The sequence below is a fragment of the Lichenostomus cassidix genome, chromosome 1 (genome assembly GCF_008360975.1).
Source record: "Lichenostomus cassidix isolate B80296 chromosome 1, HeHo_3.0, whole genome shotgun sequence".
Taxonomy (NCBI): Eukaryota; Metazoa; Chordata; class Aves; order Passeriformes; family Meliphagidae; genus Lichenostomus; species Lichenostomus cassidix.
Genome location: NC_139479.1, coordinates 72,473,675 through 72,496,845, shown reverse-complemented (window position 1 = coordinate 72,496,845; position 23,171 = coordinate 72,473,675). Strand labels below are relative to the sequence as shown.

Genomic DNA, 23,171 nt, shown 5'->3' with positions numbered 1-23,171 from the left:
CGTGCAGTCAAAAACATTTGAACAATGAAACGGTACAAGGTGCTTTCAAAGAAAGAATGGTTGCAAGGACAGCCTGTCTCAGATATTTCAGATGGGTTTTGTAATTTGAATTTATAGTTTTCTTCTTGTCTCTCAGCAAGGAGAATAAATGAAAAAAGCAGCCTTGTAATTTTTTTTTTTTTAATTCAGCACATTTGTAGTAACCTATCGTTTGTCAGATTGCACCTTGATTTCTAGGACTATAGCTCATTGGTTTTTTTCAACAAGTCAGTATAAATATTGTTTGCATTAAAGTGGCTCCTTTCTTTTATGGAACTGGCCTATCTGTTTAGAAAAAAATGCTAAGCCATGAGAAATTTGTTTGATCCTAAAGATGTCTACAAGTACTTAAGTAACTGAATAAATGCATGCTTTACGAATTAACATTTATAATGAGGATTTATTGAAAAAGACAATAATTATTCAGGTAATTAGCTAAGAACAATTGAACCTAGTCTTCTTTTGAGCATCATCTAAGCAAGGATTAAAGGTAGGACACAATAGACAATAATTTTTAAAAATTTTACACACAAAACAACACTACTTGAATAATCACTGAGCAAAAGGAAGTAAATTATAGGCTTCTCAATGAGCTGTTATCTTGTCAATGTGTTAAATTCACAAATATGAGTACTTTGTCTTCACTTGATTCCAGATGTTGTTTAGATTGGAAATTTGATCAGCTGTGTGTAATATCTGATAGTTAATATGCCCATTTTAGCACTTTAAACCATCTTTGACATCATGAAATGCTGCAAGAAGCTTCTGTTTTAACAAGCTAACGGCATTTAGAGTTAGGATGCAGTCAGGATTAACTTCATCTCAGAGAACATGGGCTCATGGCCATCGTGTTTTGGTACACATGACTGTGAGCATGATTTTATATTCACTTAAAGCAGATCAAAGCAAATATGCCTCTTTCCCCTGAACCAATCCTAACGGGAAATTGGCTGCTTTCTGCCCGTGACTTACATTGTGAATGTTGATTACTGATGGAGTGATGTCAGTTCATTTAATTAAGAATGAGTTGGTAGATATTGAGCTAATCCTCTGGCATAAGATTGCTGCTGGCCGTCTCCATAGGAGTGCTAGGCTGTGCAGTAGTGTCAAGAAAGCTCACCTGTTCCAGAAGGTAACTTAAATGGGTTGCATGTTCTTCTGCACTGGTCCATAGGGGATCCCATCATACTGCGGTTCTGGGTAACCTCAGGGTGAAACTTTCTGTGAAAAGATACTTTGTTTGTTGAAAATTATGCTTATCTCTGCTTTGAACTACTTTCTGAGAAGTAGGCATGCTTATTAAAACTAGAAATGATAATAAACTTAATTTTATTTCTTATGTGTGAGGTCATTGACCTAATCAGTCTTTCAGCCCTTCTAGTGTAGCCTACTGGATTTTCTTTTGTATACTTGCTTTAAATACAGCTGCCTGACTGTAGAAAAACATCTAATTGGTGCAGCTATGCAGACGTTATCTAAATACCTGAAATATGATGTAGTAAATCACTGCTCTTATTAACAGACTAAACAGGAAGTAGTTGAGTTTAAAAGAATAATAGACCAGGTAATTAAAAGCAATAAAAAAATCTTAAAAATATCAGAGGCCAACATTATTTTTGTTTAATGGGCAAGCAAATTAGTAATGATAATTTTGGAGAGGTTAGTGAAATTTCCATTAAAGGTACAAAAGCATGAAAGGGGTCAGTTTATGTGCATCTCACTTTTTCTTAGCCAGTTAATTTTCTTTAACATCAGGAAAATTCTTCTGGTCAGTGTGAAAAGGGAATGTCAGGATTCTGTATGACATTTGTGAGGGATTAGTCTGCTGTTCATAGGCTGTCATTATTGGAACAATGTGCACCTCTCTTGACCCGCCCTCTGTAATGGCTGATACAGTTCTAGCAATTGCAGCTTGTGCATGCATACCTGCATTGAGCAATTCCATTTAATTCTCTGTTCTTGGAAGTGAGAAAAACAATGAGCATTAAGTGTCTTTCGCAAATGTGTATGACCTGTTGAAAAAGCATATCATGGAGTGGCTTTGTTTGGATGAGTCCTTCCAGATCATCCCATTTCAACCCCTTCTGCCATGGGCAGGACATCTTTCACTAGACCAGGTTGCTCAGAGCCCCATTCCTGGCAAGTGTTCCAGTGCCTCACCATGCTCACAGTAAAGAATTTTTTCTTGTATCTAATCCAAATCTGCCCTCTTTCAGTCTGAAGCTGTTCTCCCTTGTCCTGCATACTCATGTCAAAAGTCCCTCTCCAGCTCTTGTAGGTCCTCAAGATACTAAAAGGCTGAAAAGATTTTGCAGAGCCTTCTCTTTTCCAGGCTGAACAATCCCAATTCTCTCAGCCTTTCCTCATAGGAGAAGTGCTCTATTCCTCTGATCATCCTGGTGTTCCTCCTCTGGACTTGCTCCAACAAGTCCATGTCCTCCCTGTGCTGAGGACCCCAGATCTGGATGCAGCACTGTAGGTGAGCTCTCAGCAGAGCAGAGCAGAGGGGCAGAATCTCCTCCCTGCCCTGCTGCCCACACTGCTTTGGATGCAGCCCAAGACATATTTGGCTTTTTGGGCTGCAAGTGCACATTGCAAAGGAATGCAAATTCATATATAATATTATTCTCTAAAATATATGTATTTATATGTGTATACACACACACTCTTGCATGAATAGAGTAAAGGGAGTTGAACATCTACACAGGATAACACTGTTGCTATGCTCAAATCATCATTCAGAAAAAAAAAAAGAAATCAGCATCCTCTCAGTGTTGGAAAGGTTCCAGAATTAACTGCTGTCAACTACATTTTGTACAAATGTGCCATGGTGACTCCTATTTTTTTCCTCTAAAATGGCAATACTTTCCATCTGTGTACTTATTCTCTTTAGGCCATTCATTTAACTCTTCTACACCTTTTGGAGAAAGCAGGGGTTTAAGACTGAAACTTCTTCAGACTTATTACAACATAAGCAATACATTGATTCTTGCCATTCTACCTATGTTGGAAAGAAAATGAAACTCATAAATAAGGTACCTGCAAGTGGAACACTTTGGGAAACTTCCATTTTAGGTTTGTCTTTATTCTGCCTCAGCTTAATGAGCCACATTTGTTCAAATTCAGAGGTGGCAGTGGAGCAGCAGCAAGAACATTTTGGTGCAGCAGTTCTTGTATATCATGTAGTCCCTGACTGTATTTAGCATGCAGGAGGTTTATTGTTCTTCACTTCTCATTCTTTCCAAAAGCTATGGCATATAATTTAGTGCATCTTCATTTTCAAATAAGTGTTCTTCAACACAGGGAAAGTGACTGCAGCATGCATTATGCAATCCATATCAAAAGCATTGAATAGATGGAAAAGGTGAGGAGGAATAGAAAAATAAGAATAAATTTGACAAACTGCTTGTCCAAAATTCTTTCAAGGAAAATTCTAGATTGAAATTCTAAGTATTTCCCCTTTGGCAAAATGAAATTAATTGATCTTGAAAATACAGTACATTGCATGTCTGTGATAAAATGCATTTAACATTGTAGCAATGAAACACAAACAGCAAAGCTAGAACTAAAATAGCTTTCCAATATTTGCATTTCCTCTTATGTTAATTATTTTGTGATAACTCTCAATGTAACGGAACACATCTTTAAAGCATTTAACCTCCTTTGTGCTGTTTATGTATATCCAGTATTTTGTCAGCATGTGTTCACAATCTGTTTGTTACAGGAAATACATAGTCAAGAAATGCTATGAAAAGTTTGACTCATCTTTCAGATTATTTTCTGCACAAGATCTTGGATTCGTGGAAAACTTGTAATAAGTGCTGTGTGTTTTGTTTGTCTGTGAGTGTGATCTGTTCAAGATGTTTGTTTACCCAACTTAATACACACAAAATGTTTTGGAATTCCTTTGTATTTCTCACCAATACATGACCATGCCCAACGTACTGGTCTGAAGAGCAAGAGGTGTTCATGTGTGTTGAAAAGCACATACAAAAATCAGAATTTTCTTCTAGTACTGATGGCTTCAGAGATACAAAAAAAGACAGTTTAAAGTTTAATTCACTATTTGTGGTGAATTAGTTCTGAACCTATAACAGGTGCTGCATTCTACCTATTTGATTTTCAGGAAGTGGAGTGAAATTGCTCAGATAAATCTGAAGTTCTTAGTTTCTGCTCTTGGATAACTAAGTAGGTCTCTCTCCAGCAGGAGACAGCTTTCTGCTCTTCCAATAGAGCTGTTTTCCAAGAGACAATTACTTTCAGCATCTACTTAATATATTAGCCAGTAAATCTGTTTGTTCGTTTGATTGATATCAAAGAAGTGATGTAGAATTTGTGAATACGAATGTGCTGATTTCAAGGAATTTTAGTTTGGACTTTTCTGAAAGGGTATTTATTCAAGTCAAGATGCAAATGCTGTAGCACAGGGCTGTGTTACTAGAAACCATTTACTGGAAATGTAGAAGGCGTAACCTTTGAAGAAAAGCATTATGATGGTAAAAATCCCAGAACAAACCAACCACAACCCTACCCCTCTTTTGTGTCACAGTGTTAGTACATTACTCTCAGAGGTTTCCTGAAATGCAAAATACTTAATGCTTTAAGCTGTGCTTCCCTTGTTAGAGAAGTATTTGGTTTTGGTAATGTGATGTCTGAATTCTAGTTTCATTTCTTGCTTGAGACTAATTTGGAGCAGTTCATTTTATGAGCGGAATATTTAGAGGGACAATACTTGATAAATTTGCTGCAAAACCCAGCATTTTTTTGTTGCATGAGTGGTTAGTCTGATGTATCAGAGAAGTCCAAGAATGTTTTTGGGATTATTTTTTGATAATTTATTTCCTGGGGTAAAAAAAATTACAAATAATCCATCCCTTCTATCACTCATTGATCTAATTTATCAGCCTGTTGTCACTGGAAGTAGTATTTGGGGTGCTAAGATGGATTGCCAGCAAAGTACTGTAGCTCTCAAAGAATCTGATCACCTTCAGCAGTGGTGCCTCTTCATCACAACTGTGAAGAGAAGTTATGGAACAGTGACTTGAATTATACCTTTAAGAAAAGGCATCTACAATTTACTTCTTTATCTTTTTTTACTTATACATAATGTATAAAGCAGGATTCTGTACTTATTTAATAAAAATAGACTTAATACAAAAGCAAGTTTAATTAAAACTCATAACTGGAGATGTCAATGCTGATCATAGGTCTGAATATACTTCTTTCTAAATTTAGTTATATATTCTGAATTTCATGATGGATATTATGTACTCAGTGCTTTGGGAAGTCATGCATAATGTAACAAGGATATTCAGTTAACAGTACCTCTAGCAAATGTTCTGTGTGCTAATGTTGTATGCCAAGTACAATGTGATATAACAAATTATTTATTTATTTTCAATAGATCATTAAATTTTATCTTCAAAATTTTGTGAATCTGCGAGAACTTAAAAAGGAAGCATAACCCATTTAAGATACATTAGTGAGGAGATAGGTTTGTGAATGCAATCAAATCATAATTGGATTTTATAATCAGGTTGCTCTTCTGAGGCAGAAATAATTTTAGCGACTCCATAAAGCTGAAATCCTACACTTGTCTGTGGCAAAGACTTGTAGTCCTAAAGAAAGCAAAAATACTACTTTAAAAATAAAATGTTCCCCTTGCAAAGATGTGTGACTGCAAAGAGGACCAGCACTTAAGGCCCACCATTTCTCAGATGGAGAAATACTGCTATGTCTCTGAAATCTTTATAATCCTTGACATAGATGAAAACTCATAGTTTTTTTGTTTATTTAACATAGCAGATGCAAAAAGTGTCTAAGAAAAATATTGGTTTTCATCTGTCATTTGTAGTATAGGTCAAGAGTTGAAAAATCATGGAAATCTAAATCATCTGCCACAGGCAGTGGAGAAAGTAGCATTTGAATATAATTTTTATGTATGGGTTGTGTTATGGTTGCTCTCTTCAGGTTTTTGTCAAGATTGAAATGACCAGTGACCAATGACTGCTAATGGATCCTTGAGGATGGGTCTGAAGGAGACATTAATGTGGCCCCAGGAAACCCTGTGTGGCCCTTCAGCAGTTTAGGAAATACATTTGACCATTGCTTTCTGCCAGTGGTGAAACACCCCAGTAGGGCAATATGGAGCAGTGTGTCTACACTCTAGGCAGTAGGTGCTGTTTTCAGTTTGCTGCTTCTGTCTCCTGTATGAATGGATGGCAAATGGTAATTGCTAGCAGATTGTGGTACACCAGAAACTCAGTGGAGCAATTGAGCTGTTTGCACTGGAGCTCCTAATGAGCAGTAAAGTTAGGCTAAAATTACTTCTCCTGACAGATTTCTAAGCATGTTATGATTTATTTTTAAATCAATGAGATTAATATTTATCCCTCTTGTTCTCCCTTTCCTTCACATATTCTATGTATGTTGCAAATAACAGAGGGAATGGGGGAAAACCGTCTTACACTTACTAATAATGTGATAAATAAAAACCAACAACTCAGTAACAGTAACAAAAAGAGTTATTAAAATACATATTTTAATTTGTTACTTTTTTTTTTGAGAATTTAAAAATGGTGGAACAAATTAAGGTATTAAGGAATGGCATATGAAAATATTTACTAGAAAAATCAAAAAATTATTCAATAAATAAATTGGCTGAATAAGTTTCAGATAGACATTCAGAGAACGATCATGAACAGGGAAAATTAGCTGCTTTTTCATAACAAGCTGTATCCTTCCCTGGTTCTGAAATACTTAATTTGATTGATATATTTGATAAGTTAAATTCAAGGTGCCATTAAAAGTTGAAAAACATATCAGGATTTGAGGAACTGGTTATCTTTGTTTATTCTAACCATCCTCTTTCAGCCTGTGAATATAAATTAGGTTTCAGTCTTTTTAGCCATACCAAAATCTCATCAGATAGGATGATTTGAAGTAGTAGATTTTGCTAGCAGCAGAGAATGTATACAAAAATATTAAACTTACAGTACAACATCTGCTTGCCTCAACTTAATTTTGCCTTCATGTATCTGCTGTATTTAAGATGGTTCTATTTAATTACTATCTTTTTAATAATATGCATATGATAAACATATTTAGAAAATGATTAAAATTCTGGTTGGAATCAGTTTCAGATGGTATAGGAGTCAGCTTGACACTAGCCACTATTAAAAAATAAATAGTAATCACTTGGCAACTCAGTGATGGCTCTTTCATCATTTGCTAATGGAAAAGGAAAAACTAGGTCTTTAAATAATTGGCATAAAATAGTGTGTACACATTTTGTGTAAAGTCCAGTGTAAAACAACTGTGCTTTAGAGTACTGGCATTAAAAAAAAAGTAGCAGTGATTATATGTGGAACATACTGTGGGTATTAAAAGTTTCTTGATTTTAATGGAGTCTGTAATTAGTGATTCAAATCACTGATTTAAATTAATCTCCTCTGATGTTGCTCTCTCTGATTCCTTAAGAAATGGATGTGAAATAACATTGCTTTAGTACAGTATGAAGAGTGCTAGTTTGTACCTGCCTGTGCAATGGTAATGATATTATGTCTGACCATACCTAAGTTTGATCATTCAGACAGTTTTACCAAAATGTAATTTTCAGGGAGCTGGATAGAGCCATGTTTCACAAAAGCTGTTCCCACAGGAGCTAAATGCCAAGGTAATCAATCATTCAGTGTACTGTATCCTGTTGTTATGGATATAATACATTATTTATGCAGTATAAAGATTTTTTAGATGTTGTTGAAATGAACAGGCAAGCGAATGAACAACTCTAGGTTATAATAAGTTATATGAGCTGAAAATTGCAATTTCCTAGTTTAAAATCTGTATAGATGCCTTCAATGCTTGCAGCATGTTATAGACTGATTTGCTGCAAATGTGGACTTTTGGGGAGCAGCAAGAATTTGGTTAGAAGTCTGTAGTATGTTAATTACATCTACAGGTGAGTATTTGTTTATTATCTGTATTTCAGTTACTAAATCCAAAAGTTGTTACTCAGTCACTGGAAATAGGGTAAAACTTTCTGGCAGCAGTACAAAACCCAAAGACTGTTTGAGATAGCACAATTTAGGTTCTTGAGTGAGCCATTGCATAGGATATCATTAGGCACAGATTCAGGCTTTTGATAGAAAATTGTCTCAGCTTTCAATTTTCCCTGTACTGCATTGTTTCAAACATTTCGGTTTTGCTGAGAATGAGATAGTCGTCTTCACCAAATTCATTTAATAAACTCTGGTATTTGTATGAGAAGCCCTGAAAGACTGACAGAAAACAGAACAGTGGTGGAAGAAATAATGGCTTCCATGAAATGTGGGTGACCTTTTTCCCTTCTCCCTGTCAGATCTTGTTGTTGGTTTGAAGGAAAATTTACAGTCATACCTGTAGAGTTGTTTTCAAATTATGATCATTAGCACTTCCTCGCTGAAGAGTTCTGGAGCTCAGGGACTTCCAAGGGCATTGGCACAGCTCTGCTGTTACTTACCATGCCTTGATATTTTTATTATTGTTACCTAATTACTTTTTGAGCCCAGTAAACTTTCGTATACTTTGGTGAAACACTCATGTCTTTGGCAAAGAGAAGAGGTGCCTTCGTGTATTCCACCATGCATTCTCTAGTTCTGTTGCTGTTGATTTCATTCTTCTATACCTGGGGCTGTTTTTCCTCTTGGCTGTTTTTCTACATCCTTTGTAGTCAGCTCCTGTGCCATTCTCATGCCTTCTTACTCTCCGCATTTCCTACTCTCTTCCATTTCTAAAATAGCTTCAAACAGCTCTTCTCTCCCCCTTGGTTCCCTTTGTCATTACTGTCATCTCCGTCAGATCCTGTCTTAGTAGTGTTCCTCTCTTAGGCCCTCTCAGTTTTGCCTTACAATTCTTCCCTGTTTGTCTTTGATTCCCACTTCCCCACTGGCCTTTTGTACTTTTTGGGTGGCCACATTTCTTCATGCCCTTCTGTTCATTTGCAACATAGACATGTTTCAGTTCTACTCAGTATGATCAGCCTTCCTCTCACGTGTTGGTCATTCACTTGGCCTTTCCATATCCACTCCAATTTTAGGGGGTTTGCAAATGTGACCACATTCTGTTTTGGTGTCTCTCTTCTCTACTAGCTCCTCCTTTGTAATTTCTGGAATCTTGTAATCTTCAGTCTCTTTCTGTGATGTTTTGCACAGCCTTTTGCTTTTTTCCCTTCTCTTATTCATGGTGAAAAATACAAATTCATATCTGTAATGATGAGTCTTATTTCATTCTCTCTACTCCAGCTGTACCTTTCTGCCTAAATGAAAATCTTAACTGATGGTCTTCATGGATTAGGCAATATTCAAGAGAAAAGTTCAACCTTCTTTGCTACTTTGTTTCAGTCACTCTAGGTATCAGCACTTTGTCTCCCTTTAGCCTGTGCCTTAGTATTGCTGTGGTCACTTTCTAGTGCTTATCTAAATACTTCCTAATTCTCCATTTGTCCTTTCATTTACCACACATGAGAAATGTGCTCTCTCTTTCCTGAAGGTTCTCCTGTAGGTTCTCCCTGTACTAGCATTCCCCAAGCCTGCTGCACATACGTGATTATATTTTACTCAATTCCTCGAGTCACACTAACTCAGCAATTATTCTTAATTTGGGTTGGATTTTTTGCATTACTTTATTTTAGACATGAAAATTTGTGTTTCTTTCAATGAGTTCACCTAAAAGATCTTGCCTCATATAAATCTTTCATATTCTTCATGCTTGTCATTTCTAAGACACACCTGTCATATTTGTTCATGTGGATAAAATTGTTATCAGGGGATATTATAATTTTCTGTCTGCTGGTGGATGGCTGCCAGTCTACCTCAGAATCTTTTTCAATTTCCTCGTCCAGGTTCCCCTTTTCCAGCAATGCTTGTGGAAATACCAGAAGGCAGGTCTCTGTGCTGTGTCATGCCCATTGCTCAAATCTTCCCCAGGCAGCTTGCTTCCTTGTCGTTCATCAGTCTGGATTCATCTGTTCTCTTGTGGCTTCTACTTAGCCCTTACACTTTTTGTGCCAGGAGTTGTCTCTTGCAAAATTTTGTAGAGAGGGATTCAGGGCTTAGGAAGATGAATTCTACAATAAAAACAATTAATAATAAATGACCCTGCAATTCTGCAGCATCAGCCAGGTGCTTTCTGATTTACTGGTTATTTGTTTGGAAATTTGAACAAATATGAAACTATTGCAGCTGCTACATAGGTCTGGAACAAAGGCACACAAGGTCTCGTTCTCACAGCAAGCAATTGAGTCAGTGCCATGAACAGCAATGCCTCTTCTGTGTTTCTTTTCCTCAGTTCATGTAGAATCACCAATAGGAGTTAAAATAACTTTGACTGCCTGGAATTAATTTGTTTCATATTTTTCTCCCTGTAAGAACGCTATTTTATGTGCGTATTTTGTACAAGCATTTGGAGTACGTGACTTAAGCAATACAGTGAAAACATAAAAATCCTGTTGTTGGACAAGCACTTAATGCCAGTGCAGCTCTTTGTTGTGTACTGAATACAAATCAGTTGTTCCAAGAAAAGAGCAGAACTAACAAGTTTACAGAATTACGTGACTTAAAAGGTTTCCCTTCTGATTATTTCATGTCAGTGCTGCTGTTCATCTACTCCTTCTTGAAAAATACCCATCAGTAAGCCAAGAGTGGTGTCTGCCTGCAGTCTGTGCTGTGAGCAGTGGTGTTGGTGGTGGGACACTGCTGTGTCACAACAGGGGATGCAGCTCCCTCAGGCTTGTGCCAAAGTGCTGGAAAGTGATACAGAGAAGGTTCTCTCATGTAGGCACCCTCTCTGTGGACACATGCTGGGGATCCCTGGAGAAGACTGATGGGTTGAAATGTTTGAACACAGACACTACTTTGGAGAATTACTTTCTATATTTGAGCTGACAGCCATGTTTGCTGTGAACCTAAAAGTGGAGAGAAAGAAGGAATGTAAAGAGGCAATCCAAGGGTTATGTGTTGAGAATATAAGTTTAAAACCAGTGTTCTGCACTGTAGTTTTCTGGTTGGGGTTTTGTTGGTTTTTGGGTTAGGTTTTTTTTGACAGGATCGTAGACATTTGGACTTTAAGTATGTTGGCATGTTTAATCCTCTCAGACTTTTGTAGTAATTTCTTTTTACCCTGCTGCTTTCCAGAATTTCATGTATTTCTGCGTGTGTGTTGCTTCTATTGCTACCCACTCAGTAACTTAGTTTCTTTTCTGTTGTATTTTCATGTCTGTAACTTGAATTACATTTAAGGTAACAGTATAGTTGTTTTATCTGGATACTAGTCATCCCTATTGCTAAAGTCATGTTGATAATTGTGGCTAATAACAAGTTGAAGAAGCTTATCTTTACAATAAGTATTCTACATGGCTCCTAGAAGAACAAATTAGAAAAGGAGAAGCGTAAGGTCTAGTTCTGAGACATACCCATTATAATTGAAATGCAAAGACATTAAAACAAAAGGTATTTGAGTAGATTTAGAACATCTCAGCAATTCCTATGAGTTTTGTGTTTTCAGTGGTTCTGAACTGTGCTTGTGGCAGGAGCCATTTCCAGCACAAATCGCTTTGCTATAGTTACTGACACATTTGAATGTCAGAATATATGCATCAGTGTCTGCTAATTTGGAACACAGGCTTACCCATTCACTGACTGTAAAATGTGGAGCATTTAGGAATGCAAGCAAGAAAATGAGGTATTCTCATGTTCATTATGTGAGACCACTGGTAAAAGTAAGTTTCTTCTGGCTAAACTAGGCATATTGTATTATTTGAGATCTCAGATGGCTTAAAAGAAATAAAGAATGACTGGATGAAATTGAACCTTGGTGTGACTGCTAGTGACTGGGAATGGGGAATGATTGAGATGAAGCTGAGGGTTGTCTGTTCCTTCTATTGAAAACTAAGAATTAAATTCTCTGAAGTGGTGTGAAAACCAGGAACTATGACTGACTCCTTCCAGAGCCCAAAGATCAGTGAGATTATCTTAGTGCAAGGACTGTGTGTGGCTGACTAACCTGGAATCTTGGTTTCCCCAGTTTTTAGCTACCAGTTTTTCTGGCTGGAGCCATGGAACATTGGTGCACCTTAGGTGGTATGGAGGGTAGCTGTGAGTTTTGGCTTGGGCAGCTCTGGGTGTGTCAGAGCAGCACATGGTTTGCTCCACTGGCTCCCAGTCAGTTTTCAGTGTAGGCTAAGGCTTTTGTCTTGCTCTTCAAAGCAACTGTTGGATCAAAAACCCTAGCAACATCAAAGGCTGTATTTCATTTTTGAACTGCCAGAATAGCTGTATTCCTTTGGGGCAATGTAGATGATGAAATACCAGAGCAATCATTCATCAGCTGGGGACAGTGTGGTGGGTTGGAGGTACAGCCTATGAAAAATCCCAAACCTGCAGGGTGATCAGGAGAATCCAGAGTAAGATGTTTTAAAGAAAATGCTATAAAAACTCTTTGTATATAAATGGGTTCAATCATAAACATGATGCAAAAGCAACTTCTGTTTTCATCTAAAAAGTAATTGTCAAAAACAAATTTAAGAAAATTTGGAATGCTGTCAGATCTTATATTTTATTTTTAAATATCCTTTTATATGAGCTGTAATATGCTAAACTTCTAAAAGTTATGTAGCTGTGTTGGGTAACTTTCGAGCAGTATTTAGAACTTACCTTTTCTTAGCATTACAATCACAGGCATCACTTTTTGGGAGAGGCCATTTTAGCAAAAGCTGAAGGGTAGCATAGCTCAAAAAGGGCTGAATATTGTGTAAGTGTGACTCTTGATGGACTCAAATTAAGTGTGATGAAATGCTAAACAAACCTTAAAAGTTTTGTTTTCAGCTAATTGGGAATATTCCCCCACTGTGCTTTGTAAAGCACTTTGTAAAGTACCTTGGACAGAACTGATAGTGCCTAAGCAATTATTTCTCCCCTCTCAACCTGGTTGCTGGAAACTGATAAATTGCTTAAAGGGTTGAGCCTAAAAAGTGCCACTCTAGACAATTTAATTGGAGGAAAAAAACTCTATTACATTAGATATAAATTAAATACCATAATAAATATGTATTCTAGAAATGAAATCTTAATACAACATTTTTCATTTATATGCAGGTTTTCATAGTGATTTTTTCAGTTCTTTTTTTTGATGATTATAGATAATTGCCACCTGAGTGCCTAATGCTACCTGAGTAGAAATGAGACATCATTCTGGTCTTTTTGAACATGTGAGTCCCTTGTGTGTCTGAGGTACATAGATTTCTTAATTTTAAGTTTCTCTTAGCCTCCCTAACTCATTTACCTGACCTGCACCAGCCATTCGGTCCTCTTTAGGAAGAAAAGTTGTCATTACATCTTGTAACAAAGACAGAAGTTGAATTGGAGGTATTCTGTTGATAAACACGTCAAAAGCTCTGGAGCAGCCTGCCCTGTCTCAGTGGGTGTGTGCTTTCAAAACAACTGCAGTAAGGTCAAATGTGATTCTTGTTGACTTGGTACAATGTGGAATGTTGAAGGCAGCAAGGTTTCCAAAACCTCCAGCACAGAAATTTTGCTGAATTTTTATAAAATACTGAGTTTGCATAAGAAGAATGTCTTTATGCCTCAGAGGGAGACTGTGAATGCAAAAATGTTTGCATTTCAGTGTCATGTTCAAACTGAAAGTCTTTGTACAGGCTTCTGTGGAACTAGAATTACAAAATATATGGGCTGCTGAGGTACAAAGAGAGAGCTTGTCTTCCCTGAGCAGAGTGAAAAGATGATTGCCACCAAATCCAGTTCTCCTGGCCGGACTGATTTAATGGCTTTGATGTCAACCATGACAAGTTTCCTTCCACAGTTGAACTTCACAATAAATACACACTCCAAAGTGTGAGTTACATTGTCCCCAACCTTAGACATAAAGTACAGGCCATCAAAATCTCTTCTTCTAATCTGTTTTGATGGCAATTGCCTTAGGACAAGTCTAATCCTCAGTCTGTAAATTGCATCCTATTTGTATCTGAAAAACTTTTGCACATGTCATTTTGAACTATGATGGTACTTCTTTTCTCCAGCTCTTGTGGTGAGTAATGTGAAGTCACAAGATTTCTTCTTCCTGACTGGCTGATATAAATTTGAAGTGAGAGGGGAAAAATAATGAGTTTCTGTTGTTCAGCTGTGGATGATAAATGTTTCTGTTCAGATTCTTAACAATTTCAGGGCCTTAGAAATATTTTAATGAATATATAAGCAGTGATACTTACAAGAAATAACACCTCATGATTCCTGATGAATGAAAGAGGCATCTTTGCCAATTATTTCTTTTGCTGTAGCAAGCATTATGTTTAACACTTCTCTGCATATTTTCTGTTGGAAAAAATTAATAAGAATGTGTAATGAAAGCGAAGGTTTGGTCTGTGTGTCATAATGGAGAATATGAATGAACAGCCCAACTCTTAAAAGATGACTGGCAGTAAATGTTAGTATTACAGAACTCTGTTGCATGGTGTCACACATGCATATTAAAAAATACATTGTTCCATACAGCAGCTTTGAATGCTACTTCTCTTTTCTTTTTAAATATAAGATTGGTATGCACCAGCTGTATCAAAAGAATAGATGCAATGGGAAGGACAAGCAAAGAGCAAATATTTAATGTTGTAAGAAATTAAAATAAGCTATAATTTAATGCAGAATGATTTTCAAATAAGAAAATTCATTAGCAAAAAGGTGACCTTCAAAATAGTTTTCTGTGGAGTTAGTAATGCTCTGTAATATTGTACTAAGAGATGAGCTTGAAGGATTTTTGTAAGCAAAAAACCCCACAAAACCAAAAACAACTTCACTGTGAAGTGGTATCTGAAGTTTCTGATAATCAGCATGCTTTTCTGTTGGTGGTTGTTACCTTAAGAGACTTAGAGTTCTGAAGAGTCTGATGATGCTTTTAGTCATTTTATACACCCAACTATATAATTACCTTTACTGGTGTTTCAAAGTAGTAAAGAACAAAATGTGTGGTCAGTATGTTTTCCATCTGCCTTCTGCTTGCAAATCTGGCTTTTGTCCCTTTCTTCTGCTTGCTTTCAGTGCACTGCAGAAGTGTCACTGGTCAAGCAAGAATGGACTCTTGCAGTGGTGACTAATCTTACTCTTCACCAGCTCATTGCTTTTCTCTCACTCTATATGCAGATATAAAAGAGACCATTGGTATGGTTTCTGTTTGGCTTATTCTTTAAAATTAATTTTAAAATTTATTTTTACTGTAGGAAGGTATGTGCACATTAAAGACTGTTCTTTTAAAAGCTTGTGATAGAAAAGGTGAAAAATCAAAACATAAATTAACTTTAAATATATAATGATGTTAAGTTATTCATGGAATGAAAGATCATTTAAATGAGTACTGTTTTAGAAACTCAGCTGTGTGAACGTTGATTAGATATATAAACAAAAGGTAGACATATCTTTAATTATAGTTTCTTGGAATTTGTTTTTGCTTTCCAGCATCAATATGCATGGATGTAGGGTTCACATTGTTTAGAAATGCCTGTAAGCTTTCTGTCTGCATCTTTGTGTGCATATACAATTGCATATGCCCTCCAGTCTGTCTGGTTTCTTTGTGCCTACTAGCAAAAATTTACAGAATTTTTGTATTCAGTTTTTTATTACAAAAAATCAGTATTTTGTAGTCCTGTCAGTTCAGGACTAAGTGGAGCAGAACCTCTATCTGCAAAATTAGTCAGCTTTTTTATATTATCCAGTACTTCTATGGAGCAGCATCTTCTGTGCTCTCTTTGTTAAGGAATTAGTGAGGCAGTGCCGCACCATGGGGAAATTTGCCAATGCCAGCATCCCATCCTGAGGGTGTGCTGTGGGGACAGAGTGAAGCTGAGCCCCAGAGAGGAGGGATGAGGGGATCTGGGAAGATGCCCGAAGAACATGTATCTCTTGTGGAGGGTGGTTGAAACTCCCTTAGAGCAGTTAATTCAGCTTAAGCAGCTTCTTGGTTTTTAACTGCAAGGACACCCAAATGAGTTTTAAATCAGAGTGTTTCATTAAATTCACCTAACAGCAGTGATTTATGTGTCCACATGTGAGTATCTCTTTGCCAGCATGTTTCTGAGAGGCAGGAAAGCTGCATATTACTTAGACACTTGCTCTCAGATGGCTGTTGATTAGTTGCTGCCCAAATCTCTCCTAGATTTGGTAGATTTAAGGTTACAATATTGGAAGGTAGAATTTAAACATAAATCTTTATGCTTCCCTTTTTAATAATGTTTCTTCAACCTTTAACAAACAGCCTTGGAGGAGAGCACTGGTGATGACAGAAATATTTCTCTTTTCCTGGATATAATACTGGTGGTCTTTGACTGCATTTGAGGGCAATGGTTTTTCTCATAACCTCCCTATTAATGGGGTTGTGACTAGTAGCATGGACTTGTTTGCTTGTCTTGTAACTATCCATTTGTCACCTGTCAGGTTGAAGAGGAAACAGTGGCCTATCTCGCTCACAGTGGAAGTGAAGAAGAGTTTGATCCAAGCACTCTTCCAGATCCTGATAAATACAAAGACTCTGATGAAGAACAGGATTCAGAAAGCGAAGACAGCCATAGGTATGCACCATCTTCCATGTTAATTTTAAAAAGCTCATGTTTTTAATAGAGTGTTTTGTTTACATGTTGGGAATTAATCTTACAGTCCTCCTCTTTCTCATGGGACTTAGTATTTAAGTTTTAAAAGTTTGTGTGTCAGGTGCTGAACAGAAATCTGAGCTAAAGGCTATTATTTTCTTTCGTGAAGTTGTATGAGAAAGATTTTTGAGTCAGTGTTGAAGGGATCTCGGTGAGACTGTTTCACATGCAAAAGTCTTGACTAATACACCAGAGGTTTCATGTCTTTCCATGGCAGAGTGACCTTGTCCAGTTCCCACCAAAGCCACTCTATCACTGTCCTCAGCTGGGCAGGGGAGAGAAAAGCAGTGAAAGGCTTGAGGGTTGAGGTAACACTAGGGGATATCCCTCACTGACTACTGTCATGGGTGAAGCAGACTTGACTTGGGAAAAAACGAATTTAATTTATTACCAATTGCATGACAGTAGGGCAATGAGAAGTAAAGCCAAATCTTAAATGGCACTTAAATGAGAGCACAGGTTTTTTATTTTGCGCTCTTCTAGATATCTTAAGTTCATAAAGCTCTTGCTTTTCAGATCTGAGTTGGGTCAATCCTAGTGGCTGGATTGTCCCTACCTATGTGTCACTGGATGTTGTGGAGGCAGTATGCAGGACTGGGTGTGGGACATGGATTTAAGGACTGGATAGCCCTAACAGGCTGGTGGTCATGTCCCCTGGAGCCTATTCACCAGTGTGTGTCAATAGAACTGACAAGGATGGGGAAATGCTTTGCTTTCTCCAAGCAACAGTAAATCGCTCCTTCTTTGTGCTAGGAGGAGTATGTATTCATACATCACGTTTTGTATTGATCCTGTCCTCAGAATGTCAGCTAGACTCAGTATTAGCTAAGCTTTAAAAATAAAAGTTGACAGACATGGACAGATTTTTGGCAGTGGTACTAAGTGCAGACTTCTTTTGAATCAGTGGCTGATCTGGTTCCCCCTGGCGTTGGGGCATGTGCTCTGAAGGAGAGCTAGGACTCAAAGAGTGTCGAGGTCCTTGTTCATTTTCCCTTCCTGTGGAGTAGATTAGGACAGAACGAACATGCACCAAATGAAACTGAGGATGTTCTCTCTAGATATACCTACACTGAGCATTGAAGCTGACTTTGGAGCTGGAAAACAGACCAGTACACATGTTGAAGAAATGTGATTTCATCAACACTGCTTAATGGAAACAGTCCTTGGCCTGTCCTACTGCACATAATATACACTGAGTTGCTGCCCAGAAGAGCTTTAGTTGGCACTATCCGAATTCGCAGCAGTTGTGGACAATCACATGCCAATACTTGTGCCCACACTGTGGCCAAGTCCATTTAGCCTGTAATGACATGACTGATGTTCCCTGGGCAGGCCATGGCCAGCACAGGATTATCCATCACATGCTGCGCTGTCACTGGAGTCATCAATGGCTCTGCATTCCAGCACACCCCACTCGGGAGCTCCTAGAAGTGTAAAGGCTGTTTGCAGCTGCTCCAAAGTCAGCTTTGATGCTCAGTTTAGGTATGCCTGGAGACTTGTGAGGTGCTCTGAGCACTCTGTAGAAGGCTTTTGAGAAAGAGCAAGGTACAGTGAAGGAAATTATTTGGGGCTGGATTGTTAAATCAACACTCATGCCTTATGCACCTCTCTTAGAATTGCTATTGAATTGTATGGTGAGTTGCATTTGGGGCTGGGAAATACTGACCTAACAGTTTTAACAAAAACAAATCAGTCAAGAGTAGCAGACAGTAAATGAGGCTTTGAGATTACAAAACACAACTCTGTTCTGTTTTGTATTTCCAAAATCCAGAGATTTTGCTCAAAGAGTTGGATTCAAATAGAAATATGTTGGGCTACACTAACTGCTCCTTGCTTTAAGGGGCCAAAAGTGCTTCTAAAAAGGGTAATTCATAGTAAGTATGTGAGACCTGGGGTGTCTTCCTTCAAGAGCCTTAAAGAAATAGACGTCTGTCCATGGTTTCAGAAGTCAAAACCATTGCTAATCTTCTCTCTGTCCTCACCCAGCATTTTTTTTAAACTGGGGGAGCTATACAAATCATGAGTTAAATTTGCCTTTGCATAAAATTCCCTTCCAGCCATACCTCTACAAGCAGAGTAATTAATGACTCCAAGCATGTAATATGAGATTAATTTTTGTATATCTAGCAACATTCATCATATTTGGTTTAAGGCTATCAAATGTAAATTGTTAATGAGGTGAAAAATCTAAGAATATAGAATAAGGCTAAAGAAAAGCAGCCAGATTTCTTCAATATTCATTTTGCAGTCAGATTGAGTTTTTGGTATTTCTAATTCCTCAACCTCTTTAAATAAAAATGTTGAGGAAGAGCAAAGTTCTGATTGACCTCATCATTACCTTCTTTAAATCTTTAATGGGTGTGACTGATCACATTAACTCCTAGATCAGTATGGAAAAAATCTTGGACAAGAGGGGAAATTCCTTAGTTCTGGTACTGTTTTGTTCGTGGCTTTATGGACAGTCACCAGGTGACAAGTGTGCAAGTTAGTACTCAGTGCTACTTGGTTGTGTGGCATCCTTATTTATGAAAATTATGGGCAAATTGCACTTTCTTGCAGCTGCTTCTTATACCAGGATGCTGATGTTGACCTGCTAAGTTTTATGTCATTCTTGATGAGGTTGACATTACATTGTCTTTTGAGATGATTCATCAGCAAATCCTGGTGTTCCTTCTAATATGGATTTTTCAGGTAATATCTGTGACTTTATGAAGGCCAGAACTTAATGTTGTTATGGCGAGAAAAGCACCATAGGACAGACATTATAAAAGGTCTCTGTTTAAAGCCTTGGTCATTCTGATTAGCCACAAAATTGGACAAGGATATATCGAATTGCTCTGGATAGAGGCTTATATATTCAGTTTTAGAGGTGTTTTAATTTATATCAGTGGAATGGCCAGTAAGGGAATCATAGAATCATTTGGATTGAAAAGGACCTTTAAGATCATCAAGACAAACCATTAACCCAGCACTGCCAAATCCTACTAAACCATGTCCTTGAGTGCCACATCCACACACCTTTTAAATACTCTAGGGATGGCGACTCCACCACCTCCCTGGACAGCCTGTTCTAATGCTTGACAACAAGCCTTTTGGTGAAGAAATATTTCCAGTTATCCAATCTAAACCTCCACTGGTGCAACTTGAGACCACTTCCTCTTGTCCCTGTCATTTGTTACTTGGGAGAAGAGCCAACCCCCACCTGGCCACACCCTCCTTTCAGGCTCTTGTAGAGAGCAACAAGGTCTCCCCTGAGACTCTTTTTCTCCAGGCTAAACATCCCGAGTTCCCTCAGCTACTCCTCACAGGACTTGTGCTCCAGACCCTTCTCCAGCTCCATTGCCCTTAGCCCCTCAATGTCTTTCTTGCAGTGAGTGACCCAGAACTGAACACAGGATTTGAGGTGTGGCCTCAGCAGTGCCGAGTACAGGGGGACAATCACTGCCCTGATCCTGCTGGCCACACCATTGCTGATCCAGGCCAGGATGCCATTGGCCTTCTTGGCCACCTGGGCACACACTGGCTTCATGTTCAGCTGCTGTCAAACAGCTCCCCCACGTCCTTTTCCACTGGGCAGCTTCCCAGCCACTCTGCCCCCAGCCTGTAGCACTGCCTGGGCTTGTTGTGACCCAAGGGCAGGACCTGCCCTTGGCCTTGTTGAACCTCATAGAGGTGGCCTCAGCCCATCAATCCAGCCTTCCCAGATCCAGAAAATAACACAGCACAATATATTTTAATTACCATTTCTATGTGCTGTAGCATTCTGACAGCAAGTAAGGAAGAAGCTGCACTGGGCTTTATGGAAGGGACTGCAGTAATTAATCTTCATTGGGATTGCTGCCATGGCCTTGTGAATTAAAATTTATTACATGGAAAAAGTTTTGGGCACAGCATGTTTGATTAGCAAAATGCCAATATTTATGGGATAAATTATTCCTAACTTTTCTGAACTGTATTTTGCTAGCAGATTCATTCATTATTTTTGTACATTTCTTTGGGAAAGAGCTTGTGTGCTTCATTGCAGTTTGGAAACTTGACCTATGGCCCATAGTTCAGTGGCAAGGGTGGTTTGTTTCCAGAGCAGTGCTGGTAAACCTAGCCTCCAAGGCATTCTCTAATAAATGTTAAGTGAAGCAGAGCCTGTCTAGAGATCTTGCAGTACCATGTTGTTTAAACACCAGCATCTTGGCTGTGTGGCTGCACATTTCAAATGGCTGCTTCTCAAGCATTTAAAATCTTAACCTTACGGCACTTAAGACATTGCCTAAAGCCCAGAAGTGAGTTAAATACTAACAATTAAAGCTTTCTATTTTTCCTTGGTATTACCTGAAAACATACTTGTGGTATTATTTTGCAGTAGTTTAATATTAGAGTTTCTTGGTGTATAGCTATCAGGGTCATTCAGATATGCTGGTGTTTGTGTTAGGGACAGGATTCATAAACTTTGCTTTAATGTTTGAATCATAAATATTACCTACCAAATGATAGCATCTTACTTCGTTGTTACAGCTGTGTAAATGGTGACCACAGAAATTACTGTGCCTGTTGGTAAGTTGGCTGTTGGTACCTCCTTATCCATGTAAACAAAGTAAATCCTTTCATCGGGCAGCCTCAGACTGCATGGATTGTTCAGGCAGCTGAAAAGCTAAATTTAACCACATGGTAAAAGGAAGGAGTTGTAAACCAGCTGCACATGCCACTTTTAAAATGTTATAAGTAGAGGACAGAAAGATGCACTGGCTTTGGTTTGGATCTGAATTGGGGGTTACTTTCTGACTGAGTTGTTTTGCTAGAAAATAATTCACCTTAAAATAACTTTATTTTATTTTGGCTATTTGTGGACACTAGCTGGTAGTGCATTAGTTTGTGTGTTTGGGAGGAATAAGAAGCCATTTATGTCCATGGGAAATGACCAACGATAAAAAGAGAGGCTCTGCAGGGTGACAGGCCTTCAGTTAATGGAGACTGAGGAGGAATTCATTTGACAATAAGTGCAGAACTCATCCTCATAGCTACTTTTACACACTCAATCCTTTCACATGCAGAGCTGAGAGTTACGCTTGTTACATCTGCTCCAACGAGTTTTCTGCCAAACAGCTAAGGAGAAGCACCCAGAATGAGCACTGGATATTTCTAAGCATCATGATGCCACATATTTTTCATCCTCCTTTTAAAATTGCCACTGTCACCTTTTGTAAAAGCTGCAGCTGACTGCTCCTCCAGAGTAATACAGCCTCTTTCCACGCCACCCAAACCAGAGCTAGTAAAAATCCATCCTGGAAGAACAGGGGTGAGGGTTGGACTTGCTGATCTTCAAAGGTCCCTTTCAACCCCAATCATTGTGTGGACAGACAGTCTGTCTTTCTTCTGCATCTCAAAATTAGGAACATCTTATTCGCACATTTCACATGATTCTCTGCTTACCTTTCTAAGTTGTCATTATCGAATACTTTTTTGCATCTACCTTGTGTGCATCACGGAAACACAAGTATTCATTGCTTCTTGGTTTTGCTGCTTCCTGTATTATACATTTCTCTATTCACCTCTCCAGCTCACAGCCCAGCTGGGGTCAAATTAGTGCAAAAATACACCTGCTAATGTGTAGATGCATCTTCAGTTTACACTACTAATCAAGCTGCACAATCCCTCAGTAATAATAAGCAACTTGACTCAGCATAATCATCCCACAAAACTTACGATGAAATTTAATCATAATTGTGTTGATGTACCTTTGTTTGTGGAAAAAAAAGAGAAATATCAGAGTTTAGTTCCTTCTGAATGTGTTTTATATTTAAATGTTTTCCCTTATAGATACCTAGGCCTATGGGCCTCTGAAACTCCAGAAGTGATTATAATTTTTGGTATTTAAAGTCTGCTGTTTCATAGCTTGTAGGTACAAATGCATAGCTTGTGAGGTTTCTGCAGTGCTTTAATTGCTAAGATGTTTTTAACTGATGTCCTAGATGAAGCATTAGTCAATTATGAATGCAAACTGGGCTTCAGAGTCCATTCAAAGACTGGAAATAATTGGCTCTTTTGCAAACAAGCTAAAATGCTTTTACTTAATGAGGCCTTCCTTGTGCTTTTAAAGTGAACCCCTACAGTCTGTCCTGATCAAAGTGAGCACCATGAAACTCTATCTCAGACCCACACTGTTCACTTGGAAAAGTGAGAATGCTTAGTGCTTCAGTATATTTTCATATACTGTCAGTATAGCTTCAGCATTTATGGAATATCTTAAGCACTACAGAGAGAAATATGAGAGTTCCCCAGAATATTCCCCAGGAAAGGAATAAAACATTCCCCAGGAAAGGGATAAAATGTTGGTAGCAAGCCCTGAAAAGCCACCCATGCAAATGACAGCTCAAAGCCAGCAAAGTTGCTATATCCTGTGAATTACAGGATATATAGAGTGAATATTTGGTGCAGTCATCAGCTATTCATGGAA

The 23,171-nt window shown here is 38.1% G+C and overlaps 1 protein-coding gene across 1 annotated transcript in view; it reads left to right on the top strand.

The window, feature by feature from the left end:
* Nucleotides 1–23,171, top strand: part of DDX10 (DEAD-box helicase 10) — a 153,833-nt gene that overhangs the window by 128,157 nt on the left and 2,505 nt on the right. The window contains exon 17 of the mRNA XM_085063776.1: nt 16,512–16,645. Within this exon, the coding sequence (XP_084919902.1) occupies nt 16,512–16,645 (134 nt within the window). The remainder of the gene's footprint in view (nt 1–16,511; nt 16,646–23,171) is intronic.